Source organism: Aquarana catesbeiana, linkage group LG01 (genome assembly GCF_042186555.1).
Source record: "Aquarana catesbeiana isolate 2022-GZ linkage group LG01, ASM4218655v1, whole genome shotgun sequence".
Lineage (NCBI taxonomy): Eukaryota > Metazoa > Chordata > Amphibia > Anura > Ranidae > Aquarana > Aquarana catesbeiana.
Genome location: NC_133324.1, coordinates 190,737,008 through 190,763,426, shown reverse-complemented (window position 1 = coordinate 190,763,426; position 26,419 = coordinate 190,737,008). Strand labels below are relative to the sequence as shown.

Genomic DNA, 26,419 nt, shown 5'->3' with positions numbered 1-26,419 from the left:
TCATTTGTGGTTTCCTTTATAACCCTGGGAGACAATTGCAGAAATGCAACTTTTGTACAACATATTTTCTAATTCATGTGACTCTCTTAAAGCTTTAATTAGCTTTTTTTCCCCCTAACATTGGTGCTGATTTTGCTTATAGCAGTCAGCTCTCAGGAAGTAGAAAGTAAAAATGTAGTTTGTTAAAGTTCTTGTAGTTCATAATAATGTCCGGTTCCAAGAAATCCATCTATTTCACTATAATGTAACATTTTAATAGTATTTTTTGTATGCTTCCTCTAACCATTTTCTTCCCCTTCAACAGAAACTTGCAGTGACCTGAACTCTGAGCTGCAGAGGGTATTAACAGGCCTAGAAAATGTGGTGTGTGGGCGGAAGAAGAGCAGCTGTAATTTAACGGTGGCAGATGTGGACAAACATATTGAGCAGCTCACAACTGCCAGTGAGCACTGTGACCTGGCCATCAAGGTAATGCGTTTGGTTTTCTATTGCAATTAAATTTTCAGTATTGCTGAATTTCCCGTATTACAATTGCAATAAAATACTTTAGCTAATATACCTGCAAATATATAACAGTGGTTATTTGTGTTGATTGATGTTTTCTTTGCTCTTTTTGGAATACCGTTATTATAATGAACACGTTTGTCACTAGGATTAACGCTGCCTTTTTTTTTTAGCTCTTCCATAACATAGTTTTATTACTTGTTTATCCTGCCAATAGATCTGTTATTTTTCCACTTCCTTTAACAAAATAACAGCGTTGTTCCCTCTGCAGTGAAATTGTACAGTGGCATTGTCAACCTGTGTATAGGGTAATTTGAAAAAGATATGTTGTTGTAAATGGACTTCAAAGTAAACCTTAGGCAGTGTACAGTATAGACTAACGTGAATAGCGGACACCTTGTGTAAAGAATAGGTTCACTTTAAAAATAAAATAAAAAAGTTATAGGTTTTCTGTTATTTAGTGCTGTTGAACATGTTTGGCTATGTTGTGAAAAGGGGCCGGTGTCAAAAGGTATCCTTTAATATATTAGCCTCATAAAGTTTAACATGCATGGAAGAAAGTGCAGTGAAATCTACAGCACTAGCAGATGATCATGTATTTTATGATGCTGATGCTTGTAACTGGACTTGTTTGCAAGAAATACTTCTCATTGTAAAATGAGCTGTTTTTTTTTTTTTTTTTTTTTTTTTCTTTTTAATGGACAGACGGTGGAGGAAATAGAAGGGGTATTGGGCCGTGAATTGTATCCTAACCTGGCAGAAGAAAGGTCACGATGGGAGAAGGAGCTGGCTGGACTTCGGGAAGAGAATGAAAGCCTTACTGCTATGCTTTGCAGCAAAGAAGAAGACTTCAACAGGACCAAGTCTACGATGAATACTATTAGAGAAGAGCGAGATAGACTTCGTAGAAGGGTAAGAGCAGTAATCGTTACTGCATGCACAGGTGACTGTCACAGTGAGCAGATGGAGTGCATAGCTGACCATATGCCAGTAAATTTAAAAGTTTGTTACAATCTTACAAACAGATTCCAGCATAAGTTAGGCCAAATGTCATATCATGACTCCCTTAGCACCGGTTTTGTATCAACAAATGTGCTTTTTTGTACCTTTTTTATATCTGTCCCTGGTCGATCTCATGATGATTACCTACAGTACAATTGCCATATAAGGGGTCTTTTTGGATAATAGGGATTGACCTATTGTGGCAATACAGAAACAGAAAACATCCAGTATCAGCTACAGAGAATTTCTTGGGATTTCTTTAGAATTGTAATAAGCTCTTGAAAAGTGTACATGGTTATTTATTACCATTTCAATTGACGATTGAGGCGGCCCAAAATATTCCTTTTGTAAACTGGGGAAGTTTAAATTGAGTATATATTTAAAATGAATAAGTGGAGTAATCTCCAGTGATCTAATATAAACATGTCAAATTATTTAGTAAATCTAAAGATAAAGGCAACCAACACTGTATTAAATCCTTGACTTTTCCTGTGAAAGGCAACGCTGAACTCTTCCTCTCTTTTGGTCAGTAAACCTTCCTGCCACATTAAAGGACTATTAGGCAGACTTGGGTAGAAAATTGGGAGGGCTTGGAGCCCATGCTTAGCAAATATGAGGGTTGTGTAGAACTTTTGTTGCATATATCTAGTTATGACTGTTGTTGCCATTTGGTCAGTTAGAAATGGGGTTGGTGAAACGTTTTCTTAAAGTGGAAGTTCAGTCAAACACAAACTATACTTTAATCTACTCCCACCCCCATTTTAAACCTACTCGATCTACCCTGTAATGGAAAGATATGTATACCTACCTATTATGAGGGCACATGATCGGGTCCCAGCACCGGCTTCAGTGAAAAGGAGAGATCGCCAACAACCGCAATGACGTCACCCATAGGCTTAAGCGTTACTTAACCCACAACAGTAAAATGAGTCTGTATATGCAGAAAAGCATGCTTGTTTTACTCACTGTGGAACCTTAGGGGCTAATCCTCCGCATTGTGTAAAATGTGTTTGATCCTGTCTTCTCTGATCCTCCCCATCTTCCACAGCCCCCAATCCATCTCCTGATAGTACAGAGCCTTGGGGGCACTCTGCACATGCTCAGTTTGGTGTGTATTGCTAGAGAGTTTTTTTTGAGGGGGGTGCATGTGATCAGCACAGGGCCAATCAGCACTTCCCAGACAGAGAGAGCATCAGGGGTCCTACAGCCTCGTATGACAGTCAGAGGAGAATGAAAACAAGACTGCTATATACTACTGATGAGAAAAGGTATTTAGCAGTTTATATTTATTAAAAAATAATTGCATTTCCATGTTCTGTGTACTGTGGGAGACCAGATATAGTGAATACAGGGTTCCTGGTGTTAGTAACACTTTACTATGGGGCAACCGTTTTCAGCTGTTCCTCCTCTACACTGAAACTGGCACTGGTACCTGATTATGTGACCTGACCGGAGCACCCTCAGAATAAATAAGTATACAGATCTTTCCTTTCACAGGTTAGAAAGACTAGGCTTATAATTGGTGTGGCAGTAGATTTAAGTATTGCTAGTTGGTAGCATTTCATCACTAGATTAGGACTTCCCTTGTTTGTTGTTAAAAAAAAAAATTATACTTGCCTGCTCTGTGCAATGGTTTTGCACAGAGCAGCCTGGATCCTCCTCTTCTCGGGTCTTGCGCTCTTGGCTCCTCCCTCCTGCCAGGTGCCCCCACAGCAAGCAGCTTGCTGTGGGGGCACCCAAGCAGGCCCTCTCCTGAGTCTGGCCCCGCCCTTTCCATCTCCTGATTGGCTTACTGGCTGTGATTGACAGCAGCAGGAGCCACTGGCTCCCACTGCTGCCAAAAGCCAATCCAGAGTGCGAGTCCCCAGAGGGGCAAGGCTCTTGTGGACATCGCTGGATCGAGGTGGGGGTCAGGTGAGTATTAAGGGGCTGCTGCACACAGGTTTTTTTACCTTCATGCATAGAATGCATGAAGGTAAAAAACCTTGTGCCTTTACAACCACTTTAAGTGTTATTAAAAGTGGTTGTTTTTATGCTCTCTAAACCATAGCTTAACCCCTTTCCGCCTGCACTATAGCCCGAAAAACTCGGCTGATCACAGATCAGGGGCCCTTTACCACCTGATCAGCTGTCAGTCAATGACACCTGATCACACGATGTAAACTGAAGCCGGTTATCTGCTTTTTTTTTTTTTTTTTTTTCCCTCATGCTGACGGCCTGTGGAGAAAAGGGAAAAGCTAATAGCCAGCTTCCGTTAAAGGGACATTGGTCCCAAAATTGCTGATCAGCACCCACCACTGCCATCTATCCATGCCCTCCAGTGCCACCTATCAGTGCTCATCAGTACTGCTAATCAGTGTCTCATCAGGGTCACTTATCAGTGCACAGCAAGAGAATTGAAATAAACGGTCTTGAATTCTGAATATGGACCTACACATTTACTTTTTGTAATTGCCTAATAAATATATTGTAGGTTAGAGCTATGAGGATGTTGAAAGTGCACTACCCATAACATTAAACTAGATTTCAGCTCTTATGTGATCTGACTACATTAAACTGAAATCTGATTGGTGGGTTAATGCAGTTTGTGCATTCTAGTTTTTTTTGTTTTTTATTTTTTGCATTGCCTGGATACCAATTACTACATAGTAGACTGGGGTGGAGGAGGTACGAGGGTCCGTTTTCTCTGTAGCAACCAATCCAGTGTGAACCCTGTGACAGCTGGAACTGAAGCGAAGGACTGAGCATAAGGGTTTATTATACACTTAAATTATTGTTCGGTTATCTTATCCCCCCCAATACTAAGACCAAACAGTTACTAAATTGTTTTGTAGCAATAAAAAAGTACAGGTCCCTCAATAGAAATCCTATCCTTTTCTATTCAGCCTAAAGCGGTATTAAACTCAAAACTAAAAATGTAATGTATTGCAGCTTACCAAGATGTGGGGGCTGCTTTTGCTTTTTCCGTTTTCACCTGATGATCTGGCCAGTAACACACCTCATGTATTAGACTGCCTCCTCTGTGGATGAAGGAGCAACAGAGACACCTTTATACAGCAGCATTGTCCGCCTGGATCGAGGGTAGTGTTAGATGTACTAGTAGATTTAGAAGCAGTAACAAATTGAAGCCAAAATCAAATTAACACTTTCTAAGCAGTTACAGCAGTCAGTTTTGTTCTGTTGGAAAATAACAGAGCTGGCCATAGATGGATCAAAAACCATCCAGTTCCTGCTGAACCGGCCGAATTTTGATCCATCAATGGGCAGACTAGTTGTACTGAATTCGATCTATCAACTTCAGTACAACCAGCTTGTCCGTCTCTTTCATGTGGTCACTGCCAGCGGCTATAGTGATCATTGTATTATGACAGCGGGGAGATCTCCCGCTGTTAGAATACAATAGTGCAGCGGGAGGGTTACCCCATCAACATTGACTGTGTTGATGGGGGAATCGAGCGATTTTCTTGTCAATCAACCTGTAGTTGAAGGAAAGAAAATGGCATAATGTGTGGCCTGCCTTACTGGCAGACTTGCCAAGTGAAAACTAAAGCAGCTACAACATCTTATGCCCCGTACACACGGTCGGACTTTGTTCGGACATTCCGACAACAAAATCCTAGGATTTTTTCCGACGGATGTTGGCTCAAACTTGTCTTGCATACACACGGTCACACAAAGTTGTCGGAAAATCCAATTGTTCTGAACACGGTGACGTAAAACACGTACGTCAAGACTATAAACGGGGCAGTGGCCAAAAGCTTTCATCTCTTTATTCTGAGCATGCGTGGCACTTTGTCCATCAGATTTGTGTACACACGATCGGAATTTCCGACAACGGATTTTGTTGTCGGAAAATTTTATATCCTGCTCTCAAACTTTGTGTGTCAGAAAATCCAATGGAAAATGTGTGATGGAGCCTACACACGGTCGGAATTTCCGATAAGGTCCTATCACACATTTTCCGTCGGAAAATCCGACCATGTGTACGGGGCATAAGAATTAGTAAGCTACAGTATAACCAATCATTGCTTTTGGGGTAAAAGCTGTGTCACACACTTATCATGTGCAGTATGATGGTGGTAAAGCAACCAAATTCCGTTTGTCCCAACTCTGTCCAAAATCATAATTCTTTTCACTACTTCTAAATATTGTACACAGCTAGTCATGGCTGGTTATTTTAAAATAACTATCTCTTTTATATCCTCTTAGTATGGGTATGTATTATTGCTGCCTGTTTTTTGTTGGATGCATAAGATGGACCTTGTAATCTTCTTGTAAAACAGACATCTGTCATAACATATGTCATGTTTGCATGACTGATGTGTGGGAGACATTTTGTGGCTATATATAAATTCAGTTCTGTGTTTATATATTTTCAGCTCTTATGGTGCTACAAAAATAATTGTGATAAAGCTATGTGACATAGAACGAAAATAGCTGTTGGTAGTTTATTATTATTATTAGCATAAAATGATATACTGTATATTGTGTCAGCATATTTCTTTTTATTGAGAATAATTTTTATAGACCATATACAGACACAATGAACATTAAACATATAAAAGTATGCATCATGGCATAGAATATATGGGCAAAATCCAGGTGCTGTGTAAGTCCCCTAGAGCGGCATAGGTGGTAAATATAGTGACACTGGAGTGGGCACATTGTAGCTCCATCCTTACTGGGGTCTGTTAACAGTTAACTTGGTGCACCACTAAAGAAGCAATAGAGCTACAGTGGGGGAAACCTCCATCAGCGGACCACCCTGTGGTATTTGGTCTAGGAAAACAGGGTGTATAACACAGAGAAAGAATGAACAGTTAAAGTAGAAAAGAGTTGAGGAAAAAATAAACAAGGAGAGCATCTACAAGAAGCGAGAGAAGGCGGTGGCAAAGTTTTTGGTGCTCGGGATGGGTAGTTGGAGTCAGGTTGTTACAGATGTTTCCACGCAAGAGGATGCATCAACCCTCAAGGTTAAATTGTCCATAGAGAGTAATTTAAATCCCCTGAGAAATATTTGTGTATCCACAGATTCTAGAATGGTTGCTAACTTTTCTTTAAACTGGTACCATGACATTTTGTGCCTAAGCTGTGTAACGGTCAGTGTACCAGACCACAAGTCTCTGGCCAAAGTCTGTTTGGCAGCTGTATAGTTCGAGGTCAGAAGCTTAAATTGGTCAAGAGTACAGCCAGGTTGTTTAAGATTCAGAAGAGCCTCATAGGGATTCTTGGGTACTAGAGCCCAGTAGAAAATAAACCCTGGTCAAATACATTTGATTCTAGGACCCCCTCCCTCAATATTTGTGCTGAAGTGCCAGCTACTTCACAATCTTAATATCAATGGTCCAAATCACCCTGGATGGATTTATCCAGTCTGTAGGGTACCATCTAAACTATTTAGAGTTGGCCTCATTAAATTGAGTTCAGTGATCCAATCGTGTTCCAAATCCGGGTACACTTTTGCTGTTTAAGAGGGCCACCCAAATCTTTTTCCCATTAGGAAACCTAGGAGTAGTACAAACAAAGTCACCCCCCCCCCCCCCAAAAAAGAGCACTAAGTGCATCATGTTTTGATGTTGGAAAGATGTACTATCTGTGCTGCCCATGATAACCAAAATCAAAATCTGGTTGCATTGAGCTATGCAGACATTTCTTTTGAATGCATTCAAACAGATTTTAAAATGATGATTTAAAAAAAAGAAACTACATTAACAATAGTGGGAAGGTGTTTCCTATAACATTTAGGGTAAAAAAACAAAACAAAATTGGCTGTTAAGTCTTCAATGACCCACTTCCCCTCTTCTCTCACAGGCATTGCATGTAAGCAAAGATCCCTATTGCACTTATATTAACACTTATTACTAGACTGTGTGAGGAACCATGGGGGGAATCCCAAGGCTTCCCAAACAAATCCATATTCTTTATTTTTATTCATCTTTATTCATCTGTCTGATTCACACAGAGTGTGACAAAGCTGTAGGGATGAAGTGCTAGCCGCTGAGCCAACATGCTCTGCTTTTCTTATTTTGCTAAAGCCCACAGTTTTATACTAAACTACCTTGCAGGTCCTTGCTTGCATTTATTTAATAACACAAATAATTGATTCAGTTTGGTCTGCTCTTTAGCCAGCCTCTCATAATCTACAGAAGTGCGTGAAAAGAAAACAAAAATAAATTCTGTTTATTTGATATAGGTAAATCAATCTGTTACATTTGGTTAAAAAGAGTTGATAAGATCAATAGGTCCGCTCCTTTTGGCTTACATCAGTAATCATATGAAGTGCTCTCAATAGGTTTTTCTCTTCTTGCAAATGTAATTAAATTAGGTGTTTAATGTATTCCTTTAACAGATTGTGCTGCTTTGCAGAGCAATTGCTAAGAACTCATGTGCATGATGGTGTTTGTGTGTTTCTCACGGCTCATTAGTAAATGAGGTAATTTCCTCCTGCAGGATACCTGCAGCGTCAGGCTTCTATACTAAAACAGCTTTTCGGTTTATGAGAATGGAGTGGAGGAGTGTGAAAGGTTTCCCCCAGAGAAGATACAGGATACATGTTGTTTTCCCGCAACCCCAAATCCCTCAACATCACTATGAAGAAGCATTTTAAAGTTAGATAAGCCATACACTAGAAAACCACCTCTTCTCCATCTGAACTGCAGTTGTGTGTTCATTGATACACTTACAGTGCCTTGCAAAAGTATTCACCCCCTTTGCTTTTTACCTATTTTGTTACATACATCCATTTATATGTGATGGATCAGGACACAGTAGTCTAAGTTGGTGAAGTAAAATTAGAAAAATGTATACATAAAACTATTTTTCAGAAATAAAAAACTGATTAGCATGTGCGTATGTATTCACCCCCTTTGTTATGAAGTCCATAAAAAGCTCTGGTGCAATCACCTTCAGAAGTCACATAATTAGTGAAATGATGTCCACCTCTGTGCAATCTAAGTGTCACATGATCTGTCATTACATATACACACCTTTTTAAAAGGCCCAAAAGGCTGCAACACCTAAGCAAGAGGCACCACTAACCAAACACTGCCATGAAGACCAAGGAACTCTCCAAACAAGTAAGGGACAATGTTGTTGAGAAGTACAAGTCAGGGTTAGGTTATAAAAAATATCCAAATCTTTGATGATCCCTAGGAGCACCATCAAATCTATCATAACCAAATGGAAAGAACATGACACAACAGCAAACCTGCCAAGAGACGGCCGCACACCAATACTCATGGACCGGGCAAGGGGGGCATTAATCAGAGAGGCAGCACAGAGACCTAAGGTAACCCTGGAGGAGCTGCAGAGTTCCAGAGCAGAGACTGGAGTATCTGTACATAGGATGACAATAAGCCGTACGCTCCATAGAGTTGGGCTTTATGGCAGAGTGGCCAGAAGAAAGCCATTATTTTAAGCAAAAAACAAAATGGCACGTTTTGAGCTTGCGAAATGGCACGTGGGAGACTCCCAAAATGTATGGAGGAAGGTGCTCTGGTCTGATGAGACTAAAATTGAATTTTTTGGCCATCAAAGAGAATGCTATGTCTGGCGTTAACCCAACACATCACATCACCCAAAGAACACCATCCCCACAGTGAAACATAGTGGTGGCAGCATCATGCTGTGGGGATGTTTTTCAGCAGTCGGGACTGGGAAACTGGTCAGAGTTGAGGGAAAGATGGAAGGTGCTAAATACAGGGATATTCTTAAGAAAAACCTGTACCACTCTGTGTGTGATTTGAGACTAGGACGGAGGTTCACCTTCCAGCAGGACAATGACCCCAAACACACTGCTAAAGCAACACTTGAGTGGTTTAGGGGAAACATGTAAATGTATTGGAATGACCTAGTCAAAGCCCAGACCTCAATCCAATAGAAAATCTGTGGTCAGACTTAGATTGCTGTTCACAAGCGCAAACCATCCAAATTTAAGGAGCTGGAGCAGTTTTACAAGGAGGAATGGGCAAAAATCCCAGTGGTAAGATGTGGCAAGCTCATAGAGACTTATCCAAAGCAACTTGGAGCTGTGATAGTCGCAAAGGGTGGCTCTACAAAGTATTGACTTTAGGGGTGAATAGTTATGCACATTGACTTTTTTCTGTTTTTTGGTCCCATTTGTTGTTTGCGTCACAATAAAAAAAAAAATCTTCAAAGTTGTGGGCATGGTTTGTAAATTACATGATGCAAATCCACAAACAATCAATGTAAATTCCAGATTGTGAGGCAACAAAACACGAAAATTGCCAAGGGGGGTAAATGCTTTTGCAAGACACTTTTTACATATTGCTGAATGCAGCATTTTTCACCTTCCCTGTGTCAAGTGCTGCTGTGTCATACATTATACAATTTTGTTGTACAATTTCTTTTAGATTTTCCAAAACCATATAATATGACGTAAACACTTTAAATATGTATGCAATCAGGCAAGCCTTTGCACTACATAGCTGAAGGAAATTGAACAATACAATTGTTATAATGTATGGCCAGCTTAAGACTAAGGCCGTTCCTGTCCTGGGGAAGTACATGTGTATTGTGGTCGCCAAGCTTAAGTCTTGGTCAGACCTAATTGTAGGTGGCAGGCCGTACAAATGTACATAGCAGTTTACATTCATAATCTGTTTACAGTCCAATGTCCTATGGCTCTCTGCTGTGAATCATGTTTTGATGATTGTGCAAGGCTTGTGTGTAGCTGTGTGCGAATAACACAATCCTTGGTAGCATCACCCAGTGGTAAGTTAGACAGAGGCAGCTATGTGTTATCAGATTATACTAGAAGTGAACGACTTTGATAAAATATGGAAAACCACATTTTTGACATGGAAAATGAGGACAACTTCATTGCTTGGGTCACACAAATGAAAATTGCCCTTTTGATTTCACCCAAAGGCTAACCCTAAAGACTAAAATCTCATATAAGTTTGAGGATGTTAAACTTCAAAACTCATTTTCATTATTTCAAATCTGCAGCTTTCATTAGAATTATACCTGGCTAGTCTGTTCTGAAGGTCCTGGTTCAGGCACTTCTTGCTTGGTTGACAGTTCTCTTTTCCTGTATCCCAACTGTGCTCCTGTGTTGTAACTCTGTCACTTCAATGGAGACTACAGCTGCCTGTTTCAGCATAAAAAAGTCTTAGGCTGGCCATACATTATACAGTTTTTCTTGTACAATTTTCCTTTAGATTTAACAAAACCATATAACATGAGGTCAGACCTAAACACTTTAAATTTGTATGCAATCAGGCAGGTCCTTGCACTCCATAGTTGAAGGTAAATCTAAAGGCATTTATTAGGGAAATTGTATAATGTATGGCCAGCTTAATTTTAGTGATGAACAGTGTTTCAGCAAACTAAAGGTCCTTTTCAGTTAGGGTTAACATCTTTAAGGTTTTTTTTTCTAAAATTAAAATGAGGCTTAGCTGCGTGGTTATTTTGGATGCAGATGGTGAAGTTCTTTCTAAATCTTTTTCTTTGAATTTTGTGGGTATTTTCTAGTGAAGTGTTCTGTATCTGACTATTTTTGGGAGCATTAGGCCAGAGCTAACTACTTCATTATAGTTCCGCATCTGTATGAAGAAGAACAGACAATGTGAGAATGTTGAAAGATTATGATTAAGATCTTCGATGGGAATGAGAATCTAACCACTCTCATTAAGTGATTTTCTCATGTTGACAATTTTCTCTTTGATGTTAAAATCCACAAAATGAGAACATTCTGGAATCTTGGCAGTTTGGCTAATTATCCATTCCTAGGTGCGGCCTGCAAAGTCTGTAAGAGTGGAGACTGACACTGACAGTCATTTAATAACACTGGTTTTAATTCACGCTCCAGTGAATGCTAACCAGATTTCAGTGCTGTCACAGTCAGTGAAAAGCCTTGCAATATAGAAGTAAACGAGCTGTGTTTTCTCCAGCTATAGCGTACAATGAAAATATATCAGGAATATTTATGCTTCTGACCACAAGAAAAAAACATGGAGGAAGGAGTCCCATGATCCATAATAATCAGTGATGATACACAAATTGCCCACCCCTCAGTTGGACTGCTTTTGCATGTCCCAAACGTCTGAAAACAGCTTCAGTCCTGTGACCCCCAATGGATAATAAAAACAAGATATTTTGATTGTGCGGTACAGAACAGAAAATCCTAGACCAGGAGTTATATGCCACTACCTTCAAGTGATTGGACCGTGGCAAAACTTTGCTGGGACTGCCCCTAGTGCATCTTTTTATAACCCTTGTCAACTCCATGGGATTTTTTGCTAGTGTCTGTATGTGATGTACTTCATTCTACTATAGAAGTTTTCTAAACCATTCTTTATTTTTCTTCACTATTACCAACACTTCTATCAAGAGCCAACTGCTTGTTATCTCAGGGTTCACTAGCAGTTTCTGATTCAGTTACCCTCAATGTACATCTGAGAAATCATATGCAGAAATGTCAGGAAAAGCTCTCTTGCAAATATGGCAGCAAACTAAAGTTTAAAGGAATGCCTGTGCACAGAAGCGCCATCCGGCGCTCGCGCGCGCGCAATAGCGCCAATAGCGCTAACGTGCGTATGCGCAATAGCGCCAATAGCGCGAACGTGCATACGCGCATGCGCAATAGCGCCAATAGCGGCGCCCTGTGACACCACTTGGCGCCAAAGGGGCTATTTAAAGAGGACTGTTCCACTGCTGCCTTGCTGTCCGGTCTACAGCGTTCCTGAAGACCCCTTGTGCCCTGTTACTTGCATTTGCTACCTGATACCTGTTGGACTGTGCCTGACTACTCTGTTTACTGCCTGCCCTGATCTCAGCTTTTGGACTTTGACTATTCTCCCGGATTTACCTTCTGTACCTGATCTGCCCGTCTGTGTTTGACCCGGCTTGCCTGCACCCTGCTGTCTACATCCTGCTGCTGGACTACAAGACACCTCCCAGCTGTCTACATCCTGCTGCTGGACTACAAGACACCTCCCTGCTGTCTGCATCCTGCTGCCGGACTACAGGACACCTCCCAGCTGACTGCCTGATTCAGCTCTCTGCTCCAGCCTTCCAGTCAGGCACTTGTGCCCCTTCGCACTCCCGAGCCCCTGTCATCACTACCAGGGGTTCCCGAGTCGGAGGTATACGAGAGGCCGTTCCCTGCATTCCGGGCTCCACCTACCAGGTACGTGACAAGAAACCTGCATGAGTGGAACTGGCTTGTAATGTTTGCTTCAGACACCTTTGTTTGGTGCTCAACCTCGGCATGTGGTGCAACAAGTGTAGTGAGCCACAGGGTGCTAAAGAGGTCCAGGGCCATGGTCTATTTCTGTGACACCCAGAACCTGAAGACCCCTTTTGGGGTATGCTCACCATGACAGGTGAAGTTTGGTACCTTCTGGGAAGCTGCAGCATGGATAAGGTAAGACGGGGTTTTTCCTGTATTCGTGACTGGGTCATGTTTTTACATGTGGGGTATTCACTTTGTGTTATCCCCCCTGTAAATATCTCTACTATGCTGGCAATAGGTAACATTATTGTAATGTTTGTTTTAAATTTGGCGGGTCTTTCCCACACATCATTGCTGGTGGTGTAGTTACACCGTGCATTCCAGATGATGTACTTTTACATGCAATTTCTGCCCACCATTTCCAGTATCAGCGTAAGAACCATAAGACCCCTTTCACACTGGAGCGGTTTTCAGGCGGTATTGCGCTAAAAATACCGCCTGAAAACCGCCCCTAAACAGCCTCCGCTGTTTGTTCAGTGTGAAAGCCCGAGGGCTTTCACACTGAAGCGGTGCGCAGGCAGGGCGGTGAAAAAAGTCCTGCAAACCGCTTTTTTGGAGCGGTGTATTCACCGCTCCTTCACTGCTCCTGCCCATTGAAATCAATGGGACAGCGCGGCTATACCGCGGTAATACCGCGGCTACAGCCGCGCTGTACGAGGGATTTTAACCCTTTTTCGGCCGCCAGCGGGGGTATAATAGCGCTGTTGTACCGCCGACGCCCCCACCGCCCCAGTGTGAAAGGGGCCTAACTCCTTGTCTCCCAGCTGTTCCAGAGACACAGCGACAACACATCGCTTAGCGCCTGTGTTATTGAGCTCCTTCCGCTGACACACTAATACCATCCCATTTCGCATCTATTTCTTGAGTACCCCACAGGAGATTCTCATTTAGCAATGGTGGAAATAAGGCACAGATAAGCTGAGAAAAAAGGACCCAATAGCACTTGTGCTACAGATGGCACTGAGGAAAACTAACAAAACGCTCAGGGTGATAGCTGTTCCCCTGCCCTGCTATATTGACACAGCTCCTTTCCTACAATTCTAGCTCTATCTCAAGTGAGCAACATACAACCTATCTGATTAAGAGATTTCACTGCCACTTTGTCTGATTTCTTTGCCAAACTCTCTGCCCTTTTCTCCCAGGGCCTAAAATGCTCTTCTGCCTCTCCACCACCAAGGTGAGGTGGATTCAGAAGGTGCTCCTACAGAGGAATTGCTTCACCTCCTGCATTTAATGAGACACAAGCAAAGTCTTCACGTTTAAAGTATAATTAAAGGCAAACTTTTTTTATTTTTTTTTTTTCTTGTTTTTTTTGGCTACTTTCACACTGAGGCACTTTACAGGTGCTATAGCGCTAAAAATAGCGCCTGCATAGCGCCTATAATGAGCCTCTCCTGTATCTCTAGTGTGAAAGCCCGAGTGCTTTCACACTGGAGCGGTGTGCTTGCAGGACGGTAAAAAAAGTGTATACACCGTTCCTAAAGCGCCCATGCCCATTGAAATCAATGGGGCAGTGCTGCCAAACCGCTGCTGCAGCGGCGCTTTGCCAGTGGTTTTAACCCTTTTGCGGCCCCTAGCGGGTTAAAAGTGTCTCGCTAGTGGCCGAATAGTGCCGCTGAAACGGCGGTAAAGCGCCGCTAAAAATAACGAAGCTTTACCGCCAACACCCGCCCCAGTGTGAAAGTAGCCTTTTTATTTGGATGCAGTGCAGAGGGATTAGAAAGCTTGTCAGTTTTTATTGCTGTCTGTGCCCTCGTTATGGAGATTCACGATCTTTGTCTTGCCTAATATTATCATTGAAAGTAAAAAAAAAATCCTATTCTGTAGGGACAGCCCAAAAATCTTTGGGCTGTCCCTACAAAAATAATAGAGGGTAAATCTTCCAATGTGGACACTAGTTCTGGTGACCTGGGAGTCCCTAAAGAATTCCCCTAATTTGCAGGGATTTCCTCTCACTTCCTGTTTGACTATGGGACAGGAAGTGAAGGGAAATCTCCCCAATGAGACACGACGAAAAAAAAAAAAAATCGAACCCTTCCTCTATCCAAAAAAAAAAATGTTTTGCCTAAAGTTCTACTTTAAACAAGCGTCTATGGGCACTAAACAGCTGGCAGTCTAGAAAGACCTTTCCTTTGCACGATGAAATCCTGAAAAGCTGATCATGCCTCCAAAACTTTGCTGAAATATATCCTATGGAAAAGGAATTTGTAGAAAAAATGGTCTGTCCTGGTAGTGGATACTGCCATTTCTGTTCTCAGCAAGCATCTTTTTGTTCCTTTTGAGGCTATTCTCTCCTTCACAGATTGGGCACAAGGAGTGGTAATCTCAGTTCCTTCAGAGGAAAGTTTGAAAGGGTTTTACTCACCTATTAAAAGTGAATGGAGTCATTTGGACCTCAAATCCCTAAACCGATATCTTCGTGTCCACAGTATGTGTAATCTTGTCTCTCAGATCAGGGGATTACCAAGATTCCCATCTTCATATTCCCATCTTTTCTGCACACCGGTTTCTATGCTGTAGGAGACCAACAATTTGTCTCCCTGCCATTCAGGCTCCCCTGTGCATTAAGGGTCTTCATAAATATGCCTTTTCCACCCCTGGCCCTGCTAAAATATCAGACCTCTTTAAAAATTCCATAGGTACGGTCTTGTCTTACACTTAAAAACAATCCAGTTCCTTCAAACTTTCGGATGGCTCATCAACAGTCTGCACTCCAGCCTTTCCATCGCCTGAATATTTGGGGCTAATTTTGGATATGGCCAGCAGCTTCCCCAGGAAAAGATTTCTTTTGAGGTCCAGCTGTTGGGCTCTAAGGTCAACCAGACATCCCTCTACTTGCTTCTGTTATGCATCAGGGCTCTGGACCTCATGGTGACCTCCTTTGGGGCAGTTTCCTTTGCACAGTTCCACTCAAGACTATTGAAGCTCAACGACAGAAGATACAACTAGTGCGCAAAAAACCACACTCGCTAATAACACAGGGAGCCGCCTACATAAAAAATTGTACTCACATAACTCGAAAAAATAGAATAAATATATGTGGCGCTACCCGAACTTTCAGTGCAATAACTATAAATGCAATAGAATGCAAAAGAAATGATCAATAATAGTGCAATGATCAAGTATAAAACACTGACAGTGATAAAGTGAGCTCAATATTAAAGGTGCAATGTGCATACAAATATGGGCAATAATACAAATAAAGATATTGCAAGAGATGTGTGAACTAATAACACATATTACCATGAAATGAATATCCGAATATTAAATAAAAATGCAGCACAAAAAAAAAACATACGGTGCGACTCCTGATAGCAGCACGAAAAATCTTCTAAGAGTGATATAAAAGTGCAAGTGCAATGTTAAACATAGATAAGGATGTGCAAAAAATGTGTGAACTGATACCACATGTGTATTAAAATGAATGTCCAAACAGACAAAAAGTGCAGTTCAAATTAGCATAGAGTGCGACTCCCGATATCAGCACGGTAAAATCTTCTACGGGTGATGCAAAAGTGCAAGTGCAGTGGGCAAACACTGTAACAGCCAGTGTCTAATATTCTGTGTGTTGATCCGATCTTGTTCCGGAGTGCGGCAACAGTTTCCCCCAGCCTCTCACCTGTAGTTGCGGCCCCCAATGGGCCGAATCGAGCAGGTACCAACAAGTGGTGGAACTGTATAACAAGGATCAGCTTCCAATAGTTGTCACAGCCCCCGGGGGACACACGTACACCAGCCACAGTAAACACTCTCCCGCACTCAATAGATGTCCTCAGATGGATAATGGAAAGAGAAGAGATGGCTCCATAGTGTAGTACATTCAGAAGTTTTTATTTAAAACTGCTGATATCGGGAGCCGCACTCTATGCTTCTTTGAACTGCACTTTTCGTCTGTTTGGACATTTATTTTAATACACATGTGGTATCAGTTCACACATTTTTTGCACATCCTTATCTATGTTTAACATTGCACTTGCACTTTTATATCACTTTTAGAAGATTTTTCGTGCTGCTATCAGGAGTCGCACTGTGTGTTTTTCTTTTTTTGTTTTTTTTTGTACTACTTTTTTATTTAATATTCGGATATTCATTTCATGGTAACTATGTGTTATTAGTTCACACATCTCTTGCAATATGTTTATTTGTATTATTGCCCATATTTGTATGCACATTGCACCTTTAATATTGAGCTCACTTTATTGCTCTTTTGCACTTTATCACTGTCAGTGTTTTATACTTGATCATTGCACTGTTATTGATCATTTCTTTTGCATTCTATTGCATTTATGTATTATTTATCTTTGGATCATTAGTTATTGCACTGAAGGTGGGGTAGCGCCACATATATTTATTCTATTGCAGCTCAACATTCTCTTGATGTGGGACAAGCAGATCTTTTCTCTGGATCACCCACTATTGCCATCAAACCAGTCGATCTTCCTGGCGTGATGGATTTCCAACTCAGCCTTAGAATAAGGGAACTAGATTCTTTCCTCTCTTTGGTGATAGCGAGAGATGGATGCCTGATGAGCTGGGGTGGGGTTTAAATTTCTCTGACTGTCTAGAGAACCTGTCCCCACAGGAATTGATGCTCCCCATCAATATTGTGGAACTAACAGCCATAAGACTGACCCTCCTACACCGTCCACTAGTTAGGGTAGTCGGACAATGCCGTGGCTGTGTGCTACATAAACCACCAAAGGGGGGGACCAGGAGTTGCCATCCCTGAAAGAAGCAAGTCCTTATTCTATTCTCTCCTGGGCAGAGAACCACTTCCCAACTCTGTTATGTAGAAGGAGTGGAAAATTGTCAAGTGGACTTTCTAAGTTGCCAACACCAGGACTCAGGGGAGTGGTCCCTCCACCCCAAGATCATAAATGGGGAACATCATATGTGGACATCGGGCTTCCAAATTCAACAAGAAACTGGACAGGTTTGTGCTTATGCAGTGGTTGCCCCTTGGTCCCTATTCAGACTGTGTATGCACTCTCTTCAGTGAAAATTATCCCATCCTCTGCAACATAGAAGAATAACAGATTATGGTGATCCTCGTTACTCTAAACTGGCCCAGGAGATCTTGGTACACAAGCATATAGACTCCTGACAGCTGAGCCTTGGCCTCTCTGAACAGGCCAGACCTCCTGTCACAGTTCCACCTTGCTTCCCAGTCACTGGCTTTAACAGCATGGCTGTGTATTTAAATAGGATACCTTGCTTATGCAGGAAAATATATCTTTTGCAGGATCTAGCATCGCACCTGGAAGGCTTACTTTGGCTGCAAGAGCAGGCACCTCAACCCCTGTGAATTTTCTATTCCTCGCATCCTGGTATCAATCCTGTCTGGTGTGGATCAACATCTAGCTTATAGTGCTTTAAAGGATTATGTCTCTGCCATATTCATTCTATTCCAAAAACATTTGGCTTTGCATGAGGAGTTCCTCATGTTATTCCCCCACTTTGACCTCCTGTATCTCCATGGGATCGGAATCTGGTTCTTTCGGCTCTTCAAAAACTCCTTTTTGAACTGATTCGGTGTCCATTAAAACCATCAGTTGTGTCTCTAAATTTTAAAGTAGCTTTCTTGTCTTGCGTAGGGAGAAGGTGGTCCCGAAACCCAGAACACCCCCCTCTTCTCTCCAGTGTGGTCTCTTCCTTTCATCTCAATGAGTACATTGTCCTCCCTTCCCTATGTCCTGCCCCAAAACGCACACCAAAGAGAATTCACTCCCATGCTTGGATGTGGTCAGAACAATTCGGGTCTACTTACCCGCAACTTCAGAAAGATCCTCCATAAGGGTCCCAAGAATGGGAAATCTTGCTTTCTCCTATGTATGGTGGAATGGGAAGGCTGCAATTATGGATCTCCCTTTAAGTTCTAGTTGCCTGGCTGTCACTCTGACCTGGCTTTAATACTTCCGAGACCCTAATCCACAAGTATGAGGATCAGGAAAACTGATGAGGATTACTCCTTATCTGTACATGTTTTGGGTCTGGGACTCCCAGATTTAGAAGTCAGCAATTACTTTATCCCATTATCCTCTCGGGAAAGGTTTCCTTTAATGAATCAAACAGATTAATGAAATACAGCTGACAGAAACATTTGGTCACAGCTAAACGAAATGTGATCCTTCATCTAACTCACAGCAGCATTTCAGTCTGTGAGAAGAATTACAAGGCAGCCAGACAGATGAGGGGCGAGGGTCAGTTCCCACCAGGCATGCTCTCCATACTACATTGTCCCTTGTTTGGGTTTTCCCCAGGTACTCTGCTTTTCTCTGTGGTAGGGACATTGCATTGTATGCTCAGCTGCACTGATATGAATGTAGTCTTCAGTAACATGCTGTGTAATGGGTTTGCATAAATATATAAATATGTACGAATTTGTTGTCGTAGGTGTGTGTGCGCATATGTCTACATTTAGATTTACATTTTATAATACTGACATAATAATCAACAATTTCTAAGCAACATTAAACTTTTTTTTTATCAGTGTTGTACAGTGATGCCTGCAATTTCTGAATTTATTCAATGAGGAAATGCACACACCAACATTACTTTTCACTCCATAGTATGGCTGGATGACTAACAAAAATACTATGGTCTTTGATGGTAGAAGCCAGGTACTTAACTGCTATTTTTCAGGATTTTGAAACCAAAACACTAAAAGCTCACCCTGACATAGGGAGAACATATTTGCATACTTACAATGATTTTGGTGAGGGTTCTGCCCAGGATCTCAGTGCTGCAGTACAGTGCCTCGTATTGAGATACCTTCCTTCCCCATAAAATAAATATTGGATATGTTTTTGTTTTTTTTTTCTCCACTAGGATATTTGGAAGAACGAGTTCCCTTCTAATATGCATTCTCTTCAGGGTGATCCATATTTGATAGATCGACTCATTGATTTCCTCACATTTTCTCTAAAGTTCATGATTTACATTATATATTGTATATGCACACAGCCCCATAAAGATGGCATTTTCTTGCTTTATTACACCTACCTATCAACACCCACATTACAGCTCTCATTTGTGTGCTTTTCCTTGGCTGTGATCCATTACTTATTTGATTAGAGTAAATTCAGCTTGTCATCAGTCACCGCTCTTCCAGGCTGGGGTTTTTTGGTTGCCTGCCAGTCTCTTATCAAAGGAGCTAATGTGACTGATCAGAGGTGAAGGTACACACAAGTGCAAAGTCAGGCGCTATAATTCTAATCACACGAAGGATGGCTAATTGCTTCAGGGTGCTTCCGCTGTCTTGTCTCTATCTTCTTATCTGTATTGGGTCAGTGGCTTTCTGAAATGTACTCATTCATTGTGGAGTGTGCTTTTTTCTGAATTTAGCAGACACATGTCTTCTAATGTAATCATATTCTCTTATTATCTTCTGACTTTTAATCATTCTTTTGTCGGAGCAGTAAATATAGACCATTATAGGAAACCTTACAAGGTTAATTGGTATTTGAAAAATGAAACCCATAAACAGTACAAGACTGGAATAAAGGAGAGAAGCTATAGGTGGTAATATGCAGAACACACCTGTATAATTTAAAAATAAAATGTGTTCTATTTGCCTAATTTATGGTGATGTTCTGCAGAGTTGCACAAAGTTCTCAGGAATATACACATATATAGCATAAGTATATAGCAGAAACAGGCTGACAATGGTGAAGCTGCCGTGCCAGGAGAGAGAAGCTCAATATCCCCAGACGACTTCTCTATCTTTGGCGCATGGCATTGTCAACTTAAAGTGGAACTTCACTCTCTCAATCAACAATGACTATTTTTAATCCTTATGCTGCTAGCATTAGTAAATAGATAGGCAAGTGTATCATATTTATTTGTTTTGAACTTTTTTTTTTTTTTTTTTTTTACATTTCTACTGTTACTTCTGGGTTTCTTGCCTAGACAAATGTCATGCATCCCAGGATTCTTCAGGAGGGAAGGAGGGGTCTTCTCAGCTAAGCATGCATGTCTGCTATGGGCAGATGGATTCCAGGAAGTAGATGCTACCCTTACTCAAGATGGCCGCAGTCGGAAATGCTGGAGGGGGGGGGGAATATGTTTTTAGGGTGATTTTTCAGCAAAATAATGCATGCGGACCAGAATGAATGGAGGAGTTTGCTTTTTGAATATTAAAATTTTATTTAATTGCGATTTTGGTTTGTGGCGCTCAGATGCAATGTAGTTCTACTTTAAGCAGTACTGTTTTTGATGAACAAGCAGAAGAAGATATTAGCGCACGCTGAAGCCATCCGATTCTACGACTTACTGCCTTCAGTTTTTCCTCCTCCAAGACCATACTCTTCTAACGCATTTCACCCAGTCCTGGGCATTGTCAGAGGTGGCAGTGGAGGTATGCCTTTTGGTTATATGCCTCATCAGCCCGGTAAGCACAAAATAGATTAAAGCAGTATTAAACCCAAAAACAAGCATTTTATTATATTGCAGCTTACCATTTCTTGTGTGATTCCTGCATTAGTTTTCTTTTTGTAGGCTTTCTGTTTTACAAATGAACAAGCTCACCAGCAGAATGTTTTAGTTAGAGATGAAACAAACTATTTACTACTTAAGAAAAGAAAATTGATGCAGCCACCACATCTAATGAATGATTGGTAAGCTGCAATATATTTTTGGTTTTAGGTTTAATATAGCTTCAAACTCAGCTGGAAAGACTGAAACAACTTATTCAAATATCAGGCACTGCTTTTATGTTCACTTACACGTGCCATGCCAGTAATTTAGGAAAGAATGTTTAAAAAAAAAAATATGTGACACATTGTTTGTGGTAAAATGCTAAAAACAAAAAAAATATATATGCAACTAAAAAATCCTTAGCCAGCTCAAAAAAACAAAGATGAAAAGAAAAACAAACAAAACTATAAAGGCTTAATAGAACCCAAGTACCATTAAAAGGTACCATTAACTTTACTAATGTCTGCGTAAAAACAAGAAGGTATAACCACACTAAAAGCAGAAATCCCCCAAAAATAAAACAATTAAAATATAGAGAGGATAAAAAAAAGGTCAAAAAACTGTATTGAAAACAGCATTGAAGTCTTCGAATCGGGCAGCAATCAGTGTGTGCTCCTATCTCCTGCTTATTTTTCCAGCTGGACAAGACGAGCCCCTTTGGAGCTGCACCTATCAGTGTGCCTGGAATAACGAGATTAAAAACATTTGAGCTTTTGAGCAGCACTTTTATCGAATACTGCCTTTAAAGTCAACAGAAGGTATACCTAAGGCCGGCCATAGATGGTGATTTTCTTACCTGCAGCCACAGATACACAGTGAATATTGCTAGAGGCTATAACAGCCACTAGCAATAATCACATGTAAAATCCAACAGGCTGGTTGTACCCAAGTCGATTGATCAATCAACTTTGGTACATTCAGCCTGCCCATACATGGTTTAAATCTTGACCGGTTCCTGGTGAATCGGCAGAGATTTGAACCGTCAGAGATTTGAACCGTCTGTGGCCAGATTAAAGCAGGGACGAGTGGCAGGACAGCTGTCAGAATAGATCACCTGTATATTGGGGACCAGTGTGGTGGATATAGGTTGTCATGAAAGAGCAGCAGTATGGGGAATTTAATTTTTTCTATTGAAATTATTCTAAAGTCTTACATTCTTCTTCTTTTTTTTTTTTTTTTTTTTTTTTTTTTTTTTTTTTATAATAAAAAGGTTTATACCGGTACTTTCCTGCCCTGTGCAATGGAATTACACAGAGCGGCCTTGCTCCTCCTCTTCTCAGGTCCCTTGCCAGTGCTTCTGGCTCCACCTCTTCTTGGTGTATCATCATAGGAAGCTGCTTCCAATCATGGTACACCTGCATACTCAATCCTGAGCTACGATGCCTATGTCCGTAGACACAGAGCGTGGCCTCACCCCGTCCCCTGCTCCCTCATCACAGGATTTGATTGACCGCAGTGGTAACCAATGGCTCCCACTGCTCTCAGCAAAGCCTGTGAGAGTAGGGAGAAGAGAGAGGCCCTGCAGACGGGCATAGAGGAGGACTGAGTGAGGTAAGTATTAGAGGAGTGAGTAAGTGATACTTTAACCTTTCTGGAACTTTTTGTTTAACCTTATATTTTTTTGCTAGAAAATTACTTAGAACCCACAAACTATATATATATATATATATATATTTATATATATATATATATATATATCTATATAGATATATATAATTTTTTTTTAGCAGAGACCCTAGAGAATAAAATGGCGAGTGTTGCAATATTTTTGTCACACTGTATTTGTGCAGCGGTTGTTCAAAGGCAACTTTTTGGGAATTTTTTTTTTTTAAGGAATTAAAAAAAAAAAAAAAATTTAAAGTTACCCAATTTTTTGTATAATGTGAAAGATGATGTAGCGTTGAGTAAATAGATACCAAACATGACATGCTTTAAAGTTGCGCACGCTCGTGGAATGGCGACAAACCACGGTACTTAAAAATCTCCATAGAGTTACTGAGGAGGTTTAGTGCTAGAATTATTGCTCTTGCTCTAACAATCGTGGCAATACCACACGTTTGAACACTCTTTACGTATGCGGGCGTGACTTGCGTATGTGTTCACTTATGTGCACGAACACGGAGAGATGGGGGTGCTTTAAATTTTTTTTTTTTTTACACTGTCCCTTTTTGTCTTTTTTTTTTTTTTATCACTTTTATTCCTATTGCAAGGAATGTGAACGTTTATCCCTTGTATTATAAATAAGCATGACAGGTCCTCTTTATTGAGTGATCTGGGGTCAAAAAAGGCCCCAGATCTCTCAACTACATTTAAAAGAACAAAAAGTGTAGTGATTGTAGCATCATGGAACAGATTATAAATAGAACTTTTTTTTCCTGATTGCTAAATGTGGACGGTCTAATACAGTGGTCGCCTCACGGACCACTAAACTCACAATTTTCAATCCCATGGACCTCTAACATGAATTTTACATGCCTTATACACATAATGATCCGACTCTCTGCCCCCCTCCCCCTGGATCACAATGCTGCCTTATACAAACAATGCTCCAGCTCTCTGCCAACACCCACACCCCCCCACACACACCCACACACACACCCACACACCCACACACACACACACACACACCCACACACACACACACACACACTGCTGCCTTACACAGACTAATCATTGATCTCACCTCTTTATCTAGCCATGTGCTTGAGCTTTGTGCTCCCTCCCACAGTCTGTGATCAGCGCTGCCATTGGAAGTCCCCTCCTTCACCTCACGCTCTCTGCACTACTCCCGGCACCTCCCTCTGAGTTCACAGGAGCCAGAACTACAGTGGAGACATCAGGTATCAATATGCGCTGACACTATTGACTGTCAGCATCCATTGAGAAACAATACTGAAAACATTGGGGCGGTATACATCCACCACAATGTTGATTTGCCACATAACCCCTGGGGACCACCAAAATTTTCTCGTGGACCATCAGGGGTCCATGGACCACTGGTTTGTGACCACTGGTCTAATAGATTAAGAGAAAAAATATGTAATCATTGATTCCCTGAGGAAATGTGTTTCTAAATAAATGTAGGCACAATATAAGTAGCGTTGCTCTGTCCACATTATTGCCACTTTGAAAAAGTAGAGCTGCTCTGTTGTCCTTGCCACAGGGTTAATGCAAGTGACAATGACCCTATAGCTCTGGATGAGTTTGTTTGCCTATATGTGTTTTTCTAGCAATAATGACTAGTCCATTTTTTTATTTTAGGTCAGAGAACTCCAGACCAGGCTTCAAAGTGTGCAGGCAACTGGTCCCTCTAGTCCTGGTCGTCTCACTTCTGCAAGTAGACCAGTAAACCCAAGTACTGGAGAGCTAAGCACTAGCAGCAGTAGTAATGACATTCCTATAGCTAAGGTAAGCCATCCTGTACAAGTGCTATTGGCATGGAAACATTATTGGTAATCTTTTTTTATCTATCTTGCCTTTTGGCATCTAGGTGTAGTGTTCTCTATATGCATTTCAAGTGCTTATTTTCTGGTTTAACTGGAGTATGCCTTTAAATTAAAGTGATTGTAAAATCTTTTTTTTTTTTTTTTAATAACAAACGGGTTATACTTGCAGTATCTCACAAAAGTGAGTGCACCCCTTACAATTTTGTAAATATTTTATTATGTCTTTTCACGTGACAACACTGAAGAAATGACACTTTAGTACAATGTCAAGTAGTGAGAGCACAGCTTGTATAACAGTATAAATTTGCTGTCCCCTCAAAATAACTCCACACACAGCCATTAACGTCTAAAATGCTAGCAACAAAAGTGAGTACACCCCTAAGTGAAAATGTCCAAATTGATCCCAAAGTGTCACTATTTTGTGTGGCCACCGTTATTTTCCAGCACTGCCTTAACCCTCTTGGGCATGGAGTTCACCAGAGCTTCACGGGTTGCCACAGGAGTCCTCATCCACCCCTCCATGACGACATCACGGAGCAGGTGGATGTCAGAGACCTTGCGCTCCTCCACCTTCCATTTGAGGATGCCCCATAAATGCTTAATAGCGTTTAGGTCTGGAGACATACTTGGCCAGTCCATCACCATTACCCTCAGCTTCTTTATTTAATCGTACATCACGGGACACGGAGCCATAGTAATTACTCCCTCCCCCTTCACGGTGGGTTCCATTAACAAACCTTCAGGAACCAGGGACCCTCGGGTAACCCACAATCCTGGACCTGTAATAGCACCCCGCCAGTAACACTTTATGGCCTTAATACCAAAAGTACTGGATCCCGGGGTCCAGCTCTCTAAAAAGAGAAGCGTTTACAAGCAAAGACCTTGTTTCTTCGGACATGAGGCCCGGGTACAATTCAATTTGGCCTAAAAGACACTTTGGATCCGGCTGCATAGCTAGCCCCAGCAAGGATTGCTCCAGTGGAGCACAGCACATCTTCGCTCGTGACCAACACCTTAGACGCTGGTATGGGAGGGGTTATATAGGGAGGCAACTTCTTGTTTAGAGTGTGCCAGTGTCCAGCACTTGAAGGGGACTATAACCCACATAGTAATTACTATGGCTCTGTGTCCTGTGATGTACTTCAAAAGAAAAGGATTTTACAGGTAAGCTGTTATAAAAATCCTATTTTTGCAAGGCAGTGGTCGTCTTGGAGGTGTGTCTGGGGTTGTTATTTTGGAATACTGCCCTGCTACCCAGTCTCCAAAGGGAGGGGATCATGCTCTGCTTCAGAGTCACAGTACATGTTGGCATTCATGGTATCCTCAAACTGTAGCTCCCCAGTGCTGGCAGCACTCATGCAGTCCCAGCCTATGACACTCCCACCACCATGCTTGACTGTACGCAAGACACACTTGTCTTTGTACTTCTCACCTGGTTGCCACCACACACGCTTGACACCATCTGAACCAAATAAGTTTATCTTGGTCCCATCAGACCACAGGACATGGTTCCAGTAATCCATGTCCTTAGTCTGCTTGTCGTCAACAAACTGTGGGATTTCTTGTCATTATCGTTAGAAGAGGCTTCCTTCTGGGACGACAGCCATAGGTGATGGACCTATTGTCCTCTTGAGTAGTATTTTTCTTTTTTAACCATTCATTTTTATTTTTTCTCTCTGACGCTTCAATGAAGATCTGACTGCTTATAACTACCTAGCAATTTTAAGAGCTGGCC

At 41.4% G+C, this 26,419-nt stretch overlaps 1 protein-coding gene across 3 annotated transcripts in view; it reads left to right on the top strand.

Annotated features, from left to right (window-relative positions):
* The window catches only part of MCC (MCC regulator of WNT signaling pathway), a 530,407-nt gene that overhangs the window by 427,583 nt on the left and 76,405 nt on the right, over positions 1–26,419 (top strand). For all 3 annotated transcript variants that reach the window (XM_073624625.1, XM_073624626.1, XM_073624627.1), the window contains 3 exons: positions 305–468; positions 1,210–1,416; positions 24,500–24,646. In XM_073624625.1, coding sequence (XP_073480726.1) covers positions 305–468; positions 1,210–1,416; positions 24,500–24,646 — 518 coding nt within the window. The remainder of the gene's footprint in view (positions 1–304; positions 469–1,209; positions 1,417–24,499; positions 24,647–26,419) is intronic.